At 41.9% G+C, this 15891-nt stretch overlaps 1 protein-coding gene across 1 annotated transcript in view; it reads right to left on the reverse strand.

Moving 5' to 3' along the window:
* Positions 1–15891, reverse strand: part of LOC106724754 (receptor-type tyrosine-protein phosphatase gamma-like) — a 594585-nt gene that overhangs the window by 405885 nt on the left and 172809 nt on the right. Inside the window, exon 2 of the mRNA XM_014533217.1 lies at positions 12781–12885. Coding sequence (XP_014388703.1) covers positions 12781–12885 — 105 coding nt within the window. The remainder of the gene's footprint in view (positions 1–12780; positions 12886–15891) is intronic.

Genomic DNA, 15891 nt, shown 5'->3' on the forward strand with positions numbered 1-15891 from the left:
GTATTATTGCCAGCCAGGAGTATTGTTATCACAAAGAGACGCAAGCCTTGAGTCCTTCCTTCTGGCACAGCAGGTACTTGGTCCAACTGGCCCGAGTGCTGAAACTTCCTTTTCACACCCCGGTGGATGGTGAGAGAAAGGGCACTCTTTACCCAGAGAAAAATGTTGGAAGGTAGCTCATTAGGAGGTGGTGTAAAAATATAAAAGCCACAGGGCCTTCAAAAGTGTCAAAATCACTCCCCAACAGGAGAGTGTGGACTATGCGGTTCACAGCTGCGAGGAGAAAATACCTCCCATTATCACAGCGAGCCCCGGAAGCAGAAACACACTGTAAGCGGCTCCTCTCGTTTTTGCAAGTACGAGGCAGACGGCCCAGTGCAGGTTCATATTTCATCTTCCTGCTGAAATGTCTCGGGCGCCCAATCAATACCGAATGCAGTAATGGCGTGCACACCCTCCGACGGAAGAACGCAGGCCTCACGCTTGGAACGAGGGGGAAGGGTGGGACAGAGAGAAACCGATTCCAGGAGGGAAAGAGGCCAACAATAATCGGGGCAGAGCAACAAAATGATACCTTTGGGAGCAGCAAATCTCCACGCAACTTCAAGAAGGAGCTTGTTTTCGTCCCAGACAATGGCCTCCAAACTGGAAGAATGTGGATCAGCAAAAACAGAAAATCTGGACCAAGTGGCTTCCCAGGCCCAAGGATGATCTCAAGGTCAACTAAACCCACCAAGTGGGCCACAGAGCACAGGATATGACCTACAACACTGCCACAGCCGCCCTTGTACTCTGCAAAATCCCTCCATTGTGATAAGCATGAAGAACGTTTAAAACATTTAACCAGTCAGAGGCAATAACCACTCACAGTGGACGGTGGGGCATGAGTTAGAGGCCACTGTTCCATCCTGGGGGGAGGGGGGGGAGGTCCCGGAGTGGGAGGAGTGGCCAGAGAGGCGAGGTGAGGAAAGTCAGGGATTTGGACCAGTGTCTACTTTGATGATTTGTAATCGTCTATATGGCTGTCACAGAAACAGGACATATAATGAGCTATACTTTTGAAAATTAGGACACAGAATAATTTCCTTAATTCTTAAGCCATTCAAAGAAGCACTGTGCCCTTTGTATAGGATAATTGTACCGCATGGAAGAAGCCTTTCAGTTCTTCTGAGGTGGTGGTCACCTCCCAGAGATGAAGACTTACTTTTCCAAATGGAACGCAGCTGGACAAATGCGGAGCTAAATTTTTTCCTTAAACTGACTCAGTTTTTATAAAATCTTAAACATAAAATTAATAAGAAACTTAACACACTGAAATAGAAAATTGGCATGGTTGCCAGATATGAAAGTTACCAAGAAACAATGAAGCCACAAGATCAAATTCTCCATCAATGAATGAATACTCTATCAGCTAAAGATCCACCTCTATTAAAAGAAATGCCAGCAAGTGACAGGAGTATTACAGACCTATTAGCACCAAATTCTGCGTTTCTCCTTGATAAATATCTGAACAAGAAATGACTTTATTAGGTTAAAGTCAAGTCCTTAAATCAGAGTAGTCATTTTTTATATGACATAAAATCATATTCAATACTACATCTGGGGAAAACATTAGTTATTATACACTGTAGTATCATTAGTGAAAAGTAAAATTACTAGAAAGCATCTAATAAAGTTCCTACAGTTGCTAAAAGAACCTCTAAAGAAGGCAAAGTTCTACATTATGTATGTACCACTGATTTGTTTTTTAACCTAAACCAGGTCCTGGTAGCAAAAGGTTTTAGTAGCAAAAGAGACGACCAAGAAGACACGCTACCCTTAGTGCTGCTGACCTCAAACAGAGCCCGGGGAGATGACCAGCTGGGAGATGGAGATGGGGTTCATTTCAGATCACTGAAAGCACTGACAACTAACATCTCCTCTCTACACTGCCACCTGACCTAAGAACACCCAAGGTGAACTGACCACGAGAGGACCATAAGAGACATAAACTTTTGTTCAGGTACAGGATTACACTTAACCTTGTGAACTGAGTTCCCCTCTACAATTAAACAGAGAGGAAATTCAATGTTTACACATGCATTAGACACTTATTCCTGCTTTATTCTCCCATTACTAAAACTTCACAGTCCAGAGACACAGCTCTCCCTTAGCTTGCATTGCTGCTAAGCTCATCCCACCAAGAGAAGAGACAGGATAAGCAATAAGAGTCCACACTCAACTTAATATTTTCAACAAAGAAAAGGCCAATAAAGTGTTACTGAACATGATACATACCAATGATACTGTATTTGCCAAAAAAAAAAAAAAATCCACATAACAGCTTAACAGTAACCAAAGGGAAAGATAGAATGTTCCCATTTCATACAGTCAGAGAGTGGGTTTTATGAACCAAATCAGATATAACAAATGAGTACATTTTGTTAGGTTAGAAAGGAAGATGAATAGCCTCTAAGTAAATCAAAAAAGCACATGCAAATCATGCTCTCCAATTGTCAGGCATGTATGAGGCTGGGTGTATTTTCCTTTTAAATTAATCATGCCCCTCCACTAACCCACACTCCCTCCACCCCTGCCCCCAAGAAGATAGCTTCAAAGGAGAGAGCATCATCCTTCAAAATTTATGACCAGGGGGGGAAAATGTTTCAGTTCCATCCAGATATGAAAAATATATACTCATAGATACGTCTGTATGCCTTCTGTAGACCCACTAAATTTATAGGTTACTGAATATTACGATTTATGTTATATCAAAGCAAATATTGACCTCATCTCTGCCTAGGTCCCTGTTTACTGACTGCTTTGTTCAATAAATCGTGATGTTCATTTTCAAACTTAGTCAATAGCAGTTCATTAACTTCTGCATGGTTCATATCAGCATTTTATAAAACCTGAAATGCCAGTGAAAATGTTTTACCTAAAATAGTTTAGATACAGCCCATTACAGGAACAAAAGGGCTTTTGCTTTCCTTCTGGCTTTCTCTTCCCTCAAAATGGTTACAAAGAAAACTGCATGAATTCTATACAATTCAGCCATCTATTCAAAACTAAACCAAAAAAAATTATTTTAGAAAATATTGTTAATGTACTGGCATAAGAAATTGAAATATCCTAGATATAATTCTATCTGATATTAAAATATTATAGGAATATTAGGCAGTATCTCTCATTTCTCAATGAGAAACACAATGAACATTTGTGTAGAGGTTCCAGACTTCTTATCGCTCTTCGTTAATGGGACCTTCCTACCCCTATTATGTTATTATATCTGTAGCTCAGCCTGTTTCATTTGGTAGATATTTAGTGAGCATTCCATTATAAGGACGCACTATATTTACCCCAGTGCCTAGTGCTGGTTATTTAGGCTGTTGGGCTGTTGGCTACAAGACCACTTTGGGGATATGCACTAGAGTTTCTGACAGACAGAGTCCTAGAAGCAGAAATATTGGATCAAAGACCATCGATAGCCAACATTTTCTCAGATATTGGAAAGGAGTCCTCCAAAAAGGCTCCATCAATAAAGAAAATGTGGTACAGATATACAATGAAATATTACTCAGCCATAAAAAAGGAATGAAATCTTGCCACTTGCGACAACATGGATGGCCCTAGAAGATATTATGCTAAGTGAAGTAAGTCAGACAGAGAGAGACAAAGACCATATGATTTGGCTTATATATAGAATCTAAAAAACATAATAAATAAACAAACAAAACAGAAAACAAAGCCAGAGATAGAATAAACTGATGGTTGACAGATGGGGGCTGGGGGTGGGAAGATAGGTGAAAAAGGTGAAGGGGATTAAGAAGTATGAAGGGCCAGTTATAAAATGAGTCATGGGGGTGTCAGGTACAGCATAGGGAATGCGGTCAACAATGTCCTAATAACTATGAATGGTGCCAAATGGGCACTGGGCTTATTGTGGAGCTCACTTCATAAGGTGTATAAATGTCTAATTACTGTGCCGCATACCTGAATCTATTATAATATTGTACATCAACTATAATTTAAAAATAATTTTTTTAAAAATCAAAAAGTCTCCATCAACTCACTACCATCAGAGCCAATTTTAAGTCCTACCTCTTAGGCTTCCATTTACCCAAGTTTTAAATGTCCCATCATAGCAACAACTGAAATTGTTATCACCGATATCCATTACTTGATATCAACCCAACGTTGAATACTGTTCCGTCTTCCTTCCTAATATGCTTTCTCAGAGGTCTCAAGGGCCCTAAGAAATTTACTGCTGTCCTCCTAGAACACACAATGGCATCCATTACCTTCACAAACACTTGTGAAACCATCTCCAGAGAGAAGATGCCAAGAAACTTTAGAACTCAGGCAGCCAGGATTAAAATAAAAGTTTTAAAAGAAAAAAGACATCTCCAAGATGTAAAAATAATTTCTTTCAAACAGTGCACGGAAAAGAAAACAAATTCAGCCAAGTACTGAAAAATGCTCACGGTGCCCTAAGCATATGGCAACACATTTTTCTCTTTTATGCATAAAGTCCTGATTCGTGTGTGACCATATGTGTTTTTTCTCACTCTATCTATCCTTGTAATCACCGATCAAGTGTAAAGAAAAAAGAATACCTACAGGAAAAAACAGTTGTTCCACAATACGTCCTCTACCTGAGGCCCTCCTATTCCAAAACAGGTAAGTAAGAACAGAGAATGCAAAGATTAATTACACACAAAGGTTCTGCTCAAAGAGCATCAAGTTTAAAGGGTGTAAAATATATGAATAAAACATTACGCCACATCTTAGCAGGACCAAGTCCAAATATTTTTTATCTGTATAACCACACCACCATCCCTCACTCACTCATTTTAAATTGCGAGCAATGCCCCCTCCTATTAACCTTGGAGTCATTCCCAGCCGTGGGCAAACTACGGCCCGCGGGCTGGATCCGGCCCGTTTGAAATGAATAAAACTAAAAAAAAAAAAAGACCATACCCTTTTATGTAATGATGTTTACTATGAATTTATATTAGTTCACACAAACACTCCATCCATGCTTTTGTTCCGGCCCTCCGGTCCAGTTTAAGAACCCATTGTGGCCCTGGAGTCAAAAAGTTTGCCCACCCCTGCCTTAGACCCACTGAGCTGCTCCCAGGTCCCTGGTCCCTGCCGGATCATTTCATGCCCCAAGGCCTCCCAGACCCGCCCACCTTTAAGGACTGGGATCTGGTGGTAGCAATTCTGAGGAGCTTCTCAGGCCCCTCCCTTTATAGCACAACACCTGGCATACAGTAAGCAATTAAGAACTATGTTGAATGAATAAGTAAATAACGACTGTTAATAAACTGTAAATAGGCTAATAGGGAATTATAGAGCCAAGATGAAATTTAATTGCAAAAAATAAAGGGGAGACTAATAAGCTGGGGAGAGAAAGGCCAAGCTAAGCATGAAGGTGGGGTGCCTTTGAACTGGGGCTTGGGAAGATGAATCTCAAGGCTGATTCATCCCCAACTGCGTGGTTCCACCAGATCAGAAGGTCTCTGTTGCAAAGGAAATGTCTCTGGGAAAATGATTCCCTTGAGACTTCAGAGAAGGAAGGGGGCGGGGGCCGAAAATAGTACAATATTAACACTAAACTTTGAGGTTCTTCAGTGCCTTCCATGGTTCTAACGACAAAAGCAGGCTTCTGCAGGCATGTATATTTTGCTTTACCCTGTATAAACATTATTAAAAATAGGCATGGAAATGTTATTTTAGGAACTTAATTATATCTTAAGTTCACCAGAGGAGCTCATTACTTAAAAGGATCCAACGGTGAAACCTTTTGTAAATCACCCACTAATTTATCTGCATTTCATGGCAGGACCCCCTTAGTGAGTTCCTAAGAACAGACTCTGGCATGAGTCCATTTATCTATCCATCCACTCATCCACTTGAAGAATATGCATCAAATATGCACAAAATGAAATATGCTGGCACACAGTAGGAAAAAAAAATTATAAGCTATACCAATCCTTGTCCCCAAGGATTCCACATTTAGCTGGGGAAATGAGACATACACCGACCCACACACACAACACAGGTGTGTGTTATAAAGCCAGATGCTTATATGAATAGGGTAGTGCAGTGACATATAGTTAAGAGCCAACTGAGTAAATACCTATTCCACGCCAGAACAGAGGCCAAGAATTATACCAGGTGATTACATACATCACCACCTCTACTCTTCAAAGCCACCCTGCAAGGTTTGTCCTTTTATCGCCATTCTACAGCTGGGCAAGTCATCAAACCCCGGGACAATGAGGAAGGACCTTGCATATATCTCCTCCCACAATTTCCTGGCCACAGCATGAATGCCTCCTAGAATAATCCTACTTGACCTTCAACCAGCATAACACCAGGTGCTTCTTATAAGAAATTTCGGTCATTGCATGTCTCAGTTTTGTATTCCTCTAACCATGAGAAACCTTACCCTTGTTTTGAATCATGAAGTCTTTCTACACAGAAGGAACAAGAGATAGAACCTGCAGAGAACCAAATTGGATAGGTAAAAAAGGGGTGGGAGGAGAAACTACTGCCTGTTTTTCTCCCAAGACTTTGAGGGGGAGGAGAGAGAACAAAGTTTTATGAAAATGCCTCAAATTTCCACTTAAACTTGGTCCAGATTTGTTTCTCATTTCCCTTTCCAACAATGATGACCTACCTAACATGTGTTCGTTTTTGTGTAATAATTACAGAAGTTCTGGGCAAACTCCAAAATTCATAAGCTATCATCACCTCAAGTAACACAGAAAAATATCTGTATGTTAGTTGAGTAAAATTAATATAAAAGAAACTGGTTTAATATTTCCAATAAGATACTCTTACTTGAACTATTGCCCCCTCTTTTTTAGTAGAATTCTTCATAAAATACATAAAAAGGTCCTCCCCCTTCTTTCCCTATCTTGGTATAAAGAAAATAAATCCAAAGACATAAAGCAATCTTGAAATTACATTGCTATTATTACCAGTTAACAATAATACTTACATTTATGTTCTGCTTCATATCTCTGATGCATAATATTTCCCCCATTGAACTCAGCTGTTAAGACCCACCTTTTACAGCAGACAAATTAAGAACCAGAGAGATAACCAATCTTCAGATGATCGTAATGGGACTAGAACACGTATCCCCAGGCTTCTCCAGCCCTCTGTGCTAAAACTGTGGGTGTTCACAATGGTGCTGTTTAATAAGCCTACAGAAGTGAAGGTTTTTGGCTCTTCAAATACAAACAGGATGAATGCATTATCCAGATGATGCTACTTGGCTACTTCTAAAGTGCAAAGTTACACTAACATTAATGAACTGCTGTTATGACAATATCCTAAAAGCAAGCAATACACAGCTCAAATACTTATAACTCTCCGCAAGTGACCGGGATGGAATGCCACTGGAATAACCCAATCAGCATCATTACCAAACCCCCACAGGAAGGCGACCTAAGGAGGAGGACATAGTAACCCAGGGGCCCAGAATGGCCAATAACCCACTCATCTCCCTGATCCATGTCCTCACCACCCCACTCCCTCATCTCTGTTCCTCAAAAGTCCTCTCCAAAACAGGACCACCAGAACCACAATGAATGCCAACTGAACACTTGCCAAGGATAGTCCAGCTCAAGGGAAATGCAGGGCCCGAGGGGGAGAAAAGGGAAAAAGATAAGTTGCAAATCTCTGAACACTTCTGTGTGAGCCAGGCTAACATCTGCTCCAAAACCCAGGCTGTATCCGTGTGAGCAGAAGTTGGCAAGCCTTTTCTGTAAAGGAGCAGATAATAATATTCCAAACTTTTTGGTCAAAGGTCTATGTGAGCTACTCAACTCTTCAGCTGTAGCCTGAAACCAGCCAAAGAAAATACACAAAGGAATGGTTGTGTTCCAATAAAACTTTACTCTCAAAAATAGGAGGTGGTTTATAGTTTGCCAACCAACCCCTGAACTTGAGGGCAGTTTTCATAACCCTTATTCTCAAATCCCAAATGGGAAATTCTGGTGAAATACAAATAATTGAATTTAGCTTGCTTAGCTCTCAGTATTACCTGGTGACCCCCACCCACTGTCAATCACAGTTACCGACTGAGAGTTCCAATCACAACAATAATAAAGGTGGCAAACAGAGCACGAAGTGATATTAGGCACTTTATGCTGGGAATTCGTTAAATTTTCTGATTAAAGAAAGCACACTCTGCCCTGACCGGCGTTGCTCAGTGGTTAGAAAGTGGGCCCCGGGCACTGAAGGGTCCCGGGTTCAAACCTCGGTCAGGGCACGTACCTAGGTTGCAGGTGGCTCTCTCACACTGCTGTTTCTCTCTCTCCTTCCTTCTCTTCCACTCTCTCTACCAAATAAATGGAAAAATATCCTCAGATGAGGATTAACGAAACAAAACAAAAAAAAAGCACATTCTGACCTGGCTGGGAGTTTTATGCCCTGGACCTGGGTTAACCTAGAAATGTGGTTCATTCTCCCTATAGCATCCTAGAACTGCCTATCATCACAGAAAGATGAACAACCCTGTTGTCAAAACAATGGAATCCTGCTCTTTGCAACCCCCAGCCTGAATTGCCTGTAACCTGTAATCATTATACCTATTCTTACTCCTTTTGCCTACTCCCCTATGCCTGTAATTCCTTTTGCCTACTTTCTCGTGTAATCTTTGCCTTCTATCTAATATATGCAGCTGGCTGAGGAGGGGGAAAGGGGGGTAGTTAGAGCATATTTTTGTGGATGACCTGCAGCTCTCCCATGTTGCTGGCTATAATGGAAAATAAAAAGCTCATATAGGATTCACCCTGTATCTGGTTAATTGACTCAAGTAGTGACAGGCAGCCCGAAGCCGTTCCTTATCCACCTTCACAACATCTGGTTTACTGTAGTTTCAAGGCCATGGGCTGGCCCTGCCTGGGTAACTCAGTTGGTTAGAGTATTGTCCTGATACACCAAGGAGGCGGGTTCAATCTCCAGTCAGGGCACATACAGAAATCAACTAATGAATGCATTAAAAAAATGTAACAAATCAATGTCTGTCTGTCTGTCTGTCTGTCTGTCTCTCTCTCTCTCTCTCTCTCTCTCTCTAATCAAGAGATTTTTTTTAAAATTTTAATAAAATAAAGGCCTTGGTCTGATGTGCCAAAAGTAATAGACAGCAACTCTTTCTCCTTCCTGCCCTTTCTTTGTCCATTTGCCATTTGCTAAGGAATGTCTTTGATGGACCCCAAGTCTTCTGGACATGAGAACCAATATCCCACCACTTTAGTGTGAGGGGAAGCAGAATTTGCTCCCCCAAAATATGTCTTTGGGGATGTTGATTATTTTAAGGTGGTTATTTTTTAAGAAACAGAAGACAGGAAAGACCTTTGACCTTCCCCATGAAGAAAAGATACTATCAGAGATAACTACAGTTTAATATGAAGCAGACGGCATAGACAGGGAGGAGCCTAGCAAGGCCCATTGGAGCAAAGTCCTCCCTGTGCCCATTGTTTCAAGATGGCCCAACAAACATGTGTTTGCTACACATTAACTCTTTGCATCTCCTTACTTCCCTCTGAAGTGCTAGGCCCCTAACTCCCCCTGCTTCCTTAGTCCTCATCTACACGTATGCCGCATTTTGTCATATTGTCTTTAAAATTTTTATGCTGATGTAAGTTCCCCTAGTACATTTAATTAAAACCTGATCTTCTCCTGTTAATCTGCCTATGCCAGGAGAACTTTCTAAGGGTGTGAAGCAACTGCTGATGGAGCAACCTCAGTATACGTTTCAGGCAGAACTGTGTAAAGCATGAGGAATGCACACCATCAACTGATATGGTTTTCATTCTCTTCTTCTCCTTTTATTTGCTGAATTGGGGCCAGCAAGTGACCTCCCTGGTTCTTCCAAACCAGTCCGTATCTCTCAGGGCATCCTTACATGACTGTCCTATCCCAATTCCAGAAAAGAAAACACAATAGGAGTTGACAAACTATAGCCTGTGGGCCCTATCCAGCTGGCCAGCTATTGGAATATGGCCTACAAATAAGAATTATTTCCGTATTGTTGTTATTTATTTAGTTAGTTTTGGTTAATCCTCACCTGAGAATATTTTTCCCATTGATTTTTAGAGGGAGGGAGGGAAGCAGAGAGGGAGTAATGGGGAGAAGGGGAGAGAGAGAGAGAGAGAGAGACATCAATGTGAGAAAGACATATCAACTACCTCCCACACGAGTACTGACTGGGACAGGGATCAAATCTGCAAACCAGGTAACGTGCCCTGGACCAGAAATCAAGCCTGAGACCCTCTGGTGCACAGGCTGACGCTCAAACCACTGAACATACCTGCCAGGACTGGTTTCTATCTTTTTGGTGGTTGAGGGGGGAAAAAATTAATAAGAAGTATCCTGGGCAAATGAGTAGGAGCTGGGATGAGGAGGGGAAAAGGGAGGGGAAATGGGACATACCTGTAATACTATCAACAACAGAAAATATATTTAAAAAGAAAAAGAAGTATAATATTTCCTGACACATGAAAATTCAATAGAATTCAAATTTTAGTGTTCATAAATACAATTTTATGGGAACACAGCCAGTTTGTCCATATTACCTATGGGTGCTTTTGCACTAAAATGGCAGAGCTGAGTGGTTGCAATAAACACCACACGCCCGGCAAAGCCTAAGATATTCACTATCTGCATCTTTCCAGAAAAGCATGACACCCCTGAAGTTGAACTATTGGACTTCCCGTCCGTAGAAGACGTTCCCAATCCAGACAAGGCATTCCAGAAATACAAAATGAAGACGCATTAAGTCCACCAGATATCCACAGTGACACCATCCGAGAGGTCACACACTATGTCCACTCCTCACTACGCAATGAGAAGAGTGGAAGCCTTGCGTTCCTTCACTCCATTTTCAACTGGAGATGCAGATGGGATGTAACTTCCAACTCTAGACTAGCACCATTAGTATCCTAGATTGATGAACTGTAAATAGCAGGCCACTTTTTGCTGCTTCTGAACTGAACTGCAGCCACAGAGTATAAAAAGATAAATTTTCTTTGGGTTTCTTGGCAAGGAGCTCTCTATATATGTAATTTTGGCTTTTGTCTCCCAATTTCCTTAATTTATCAAAAATGTTGACAAAAAGGCTCTAATTAGATCATTCTAATCACAAGAAACTGGGTGTGATGGAAGACTTCAGAATCACTATCTGCTCTTTGCAAAACAAAACAGATAGGCTATTCTCCCTGTAGGGGCAGGAGATTTATCAAGAGACAAAAGGATGCAAAAAGCCAATAGATAAGGTGTAATTAAAGATCAGGCCTATAAATTTTACACTGACATAGATTTAAGAGGATTTGCAGGTAGAAATTCAGGATTTAAAACCCAAGTATCATTATGAAAATAATACCGTTCAGTTCTGTATGCAACAACATTCTATAATATATAGGTTTATTATTAAGACTAATGCTCTGTGCCTTCCAGCCCTTTCATACAAAGAATTTAAATTATTCAGTGCCAAAGAAATTTCCAAAGTGGCCTATTTTCTTCAAGCATTCCTCCTTAATTAGCTACATGTTCCATGTATTGAGCATCTAAATCTGTTTTAGAAATAGCAATCACCTATCATATCTCTGTTAGTTGTTAGAGGCATTAATTTAGAAGGTCTGTGTATTCTTATATGTTTTCATCCCCCTCCCCCCTTTATAATGTAATAAAATCACTTCCAATAGGATATTCAACATGGTTATAATACAGGGTGGGGCAAAAGTAGGTCTATAATTATTTATATAGGACATAATACAATCCTATACAATAAAAGCCTAATATGCAAATCGACCAAATGGTGGAATGACCTCTCGGCGGGGTCAGGGCTGACAAGTGGGCTGCACCAGGCCAGCCAAGGTGGGTGCCAGCAGGCAGAGGGCGGAGACGGCAATCAGAGAGGTGGCGGTAGCAACCAGCCGCAGCGGAGGGGCAATCGTGGGGTGGGACCAGCCATTCGCTGGCCGGTGCCATCCCCCAATCAGCCACCAGTAGCCTCCCACAGAGGGAGGCCAGACTGACGGCTTAGGCCCGCTCCTTGTGGGGAGCGGGCCTAAGCCATCAGTCAGATATCCCCTGAAGGCTCCCAGACTGGGAGAGGTACAGGCCAGACTGAGGGACGCCCCCCTCCCCGAGTGCATGAATTTTCATGCATAGGGCCTCTATTAATTAATAAAGAATAAACTGTGTTTGTGTGTTCACAACTGTAAACCTACTTTTGCCTGCCCTGTAGTGCTCTCTCTTCACTGGCTCAAAGCCAAAAGTAAAAAGAAAAAGAAAAAGAACTTCAGAATACTATATAGTAGAGAGGGCTGAAGTATATTCGACTAAGATCCAACTTGAAACTAAAGTTGCATCTTTTAGATTAAAGCATAAATGATCATTTTGATATATGATGCTCTATAATATTCAGCAGGTATTTAGCAGCTCAAGACTAGCCTCTGAAATCCCAGCCACTGGAAAGACAGAAAAGGAAAGGCTGCGTCTTTTGGAAAATGACAAGTTTGGCACAATAACTCATTAACAAGTAAAGTTCAGAAATAAATTTAGGGGGAAAACAGATTGAGAAAACAGGTGGGAGGGATAATTTAAGGTACTTTAATAACCTCGAGGCAAACCAGGCTTGAATATTTAAACTTTTAGGAAATCACAAAAGGTATGAACAGACAGAAGTCTGGCTTGAAGGTGATTCAAAGTGAACCTTCCAGAGAGTTTAATGAGAGGCTACTGACCTGTGAGATCCCACTCAGAACAGTCACTTACCGGAGTAGGCCCAGTACGGGTCCCCAGAGGCCTTGCGCCTGCGGATCTGTGAGGAGCTGCTGTGTCTGCTGTCCTGAAGGGACCCGACGTAGCCTTCGGTCAATGCTGGAAGGAAGACAGGAGAGCCACAGTGAGACAACGGCAGCACCACTGAGCCCAGAAAGGTGTCAGATGCACACCAGTGAGTGACTTCTGGGAAGCACAGGCCTTGGAATAACGAATAGAACCTATTGGTTTGACAGAAAAACAGCCACAGGAGACTCTGGAGATATTACCGTGGTCACTATTAATATTAATCACAGCTTACAACAAGCCAAGAAGCTCAATGCACTAGGCCAGGGGTGGGCAAACTTTTTGACTCGAGGGCCACAATGGGTTCTTAAACTGGACCGGAGGGCCGGAACAAAAGCATGGATGGAGTGTTTGTGTGAACTAATATAAATTCAAAGTAAACATCATTACATAAAAGGGTACGGTCTTTTTTTTTTTTAGTTTTATTCATTTCAAACGGGCCGGATCCGGCCCGCGGTCCGTAGTTTGCCCACGGCTGCACTAGGCACTTTATATACATTACTAGAGGCCCGATGCACGAAATTCGTGCAAGGGGCTCAGCCCTCACAACCTTGGCCGGCCCTCACAGCCCCTCGCAACCTCGGCCGGCCCTCACAGCCCTTCTCAGCCCGGAAGGCCATTCGGTTGTTCGGTCTAATTAGCATATCAGCTCTTTGTTATATAGGATCTTAGTCTGCAAGGCAGTCAACCTGGACCTTAGAGAAGTTCTTTAACATGCTCAAGGTCATACAACTAGGAGACCTGGAGCCTGCATCCAGCCTATGTGGTGGGTGCAAAGGGCCTCCGGCCTCATTTGATCTTCAGAGAGCAGGGGTCACTCCATCTCTTTTACAGATGGAGGAAGTGAGGCTCAGAGCCCAGGTCACTGAGGTAAGTGTGCAGCAGGTCACGGACCAGAACTTAAGTACCTACATCCAAGCCAGGGCTGCTGCCACCCACATGCAGCACAGCCTGAGCCTAGGAGACTCCCAAGATTGAGTGGCAGACTTCCACATCCTTTGGACCCTGAAGACTCAGTCACCTATTGTACATGAGGATATGAAATTTAAACCCTCCAAGGACAACAGAAAAGAAACACTGCCCTGGCCAGATGGCTCCATTGGTTGGGGCGACGTCCTGTCCACCAAAAGGTTGCAGGTTTGAATCCCTGTCAGGGCACATACCTAGGTTGTGGGTTCAGGCCCTGGTCAGGGTGTGTATGAGAAGCAACCAATCGATGTTTCTCTCACATCAATGTTTTTCTCTCCCTCTCTCTCTAAAAAATCAATAAACATATCCTCAGGTGAGGACTTTAAAAAAAAAAGAAACACTGCTTAATGATGTATTTTTTGAAAACTCAAACTGAATCTGATCTTCGACCCCATGGTGGAGGCTTCCATCTGCCAGCTCTTGTGTTCAAAGCCCGCCCCTCCCATCCCATCATGGATGCAAATCTCTTTTGTTGTGAGCCCACACCTGAGTGCACTGATGTGTAAAAAGACAAATATCACAGGTGCCCAGAATCCAAAATGAAATGGAATTCCGCTTCAAACAATACATCCCAGCTGTCTATGTTAACATTTAAATGCATCCAAACAAAATCAAATGTGCTTTTAAAAAGCAAAGAAAGCAGTTAGGGGAACTGTACAGTCAATTAAAAATTAGGATGGCACCAGGAAAACATAATACATTTTCTATTCCAAATTAGTCAGAGTAATAATAATAATAATAATAATCTCACCATGATGGGATTAGCAATGTAGACACTGAGACAGTCGTGAAGTAAATGAGGAAACATATAAAATACTTTATGCTTACATGTCAATTGCAAAGACATGTTTAATGCTTAAACAAAGAACAAAGATATTCCAGCAAGATGAACCCTTCAGAGGGAAAGAAGAATCTTTTAAAATCCGGAAACACATCGAAAAAGCAAAATTGATGTCATTTATGCCTCGTCATTGGTCCTGAATGGCACAGTAGAAATCTAAGTCACTTTTCATTTTTAAAGCATGTTGAAGTTTTAGGTACCTATCACCCACTCCATCCTAGTTTTTGCAGATGAGCCATACAAAGCCCCAGGAAGTTGACCATTCTAAGCTTCTAGGGATCAAAATTAAATCTCTCATCTCCTCATCTACTTTTTGTCCATAGACTAAAGCACACGAAATGAATAACTGTTAACTGTCCACGTATATAGGAAGCTTTTTAAATGTATCTGTTTGCTGTGTATCTTAGAGCTAGTTCACTCTAATTATTCCCAAATAATTCTTCCTCTTAGTATCAGGACAATGAGTAAGAGTGTCTTGGCCTTGAGAATAATCCATGTGGCTTCCATTAGGGCATGTGATTGAGCCTCAGTTTCCTTATCTGTAAAATAGAGCTAAAAATCCAACCCCATAGGATAGTTATTTAGAAATACAAGTTATTGTGAGCAGAGCACCTAACTGAGCATGGGGCATATGGTGCTATTAAATGCCTGGTAACACAGTGGCCATTTGTTGCTGTCACTGTTTTTGAAACCACCATAGCCCCCACTTCCTTAGTCAGAGTCATACATTGGAGAGCCTTGCCCCTTACCTCTCCTGTCTCCCTGCCAGCTATTTTGTGTGTGTGCACGCATGTGCGTGTGTGCGTGTATGTGTGTGTGTGTGTGTAATGGGGAATGAGGGGGGCAACAGAATGACACTAGTTTGGCTTAAGCCAGGAAGACCATGCTCCTGGACCCCAACAAGGTGTTTAAAAATGGGGACATCCACCAATCAGAGAGATTCTCCTCTCTTCCTGAGGTCTTAGGGCATGAGCAGGAAGCCTCAGGGGGTGACTGAGGATCCTGCAAGGGGTCAGTAGAGGAGCTCAAGAATGGAACCATCCAACAGCAAACTAGAGGATCGCAAGAATCATGTCAAAGATTTGAAATACGAAGAAGCAAAAAACACCAAACCGGAAAAGCAAAAAGAAAAAAGAATCCAAAAATATCAAGATAGTGTAAGGAGCCTCTGGGACAACTTCAAGCGTACCAACATCCAAATTATGGGGGTGCCAGAAGAAGAGAGAGAG

The sequence above is a fragment of the Myotis brandtii genome, unplaced genomic scaffold (genome assembly GCF_000412655.1).
Source record: "Myotis brandtii unplaced genomic scaffold, ASM41265v1 scaffold954, whole genome shotgun sequence".
NCBI classification, from domain to species: domain Eukaryota; kingdom Metazoa; phylum Chordata; class Mammalia; order Chiroptera; family Vespertilionidae; genus Myotis; species Myotis brandtii.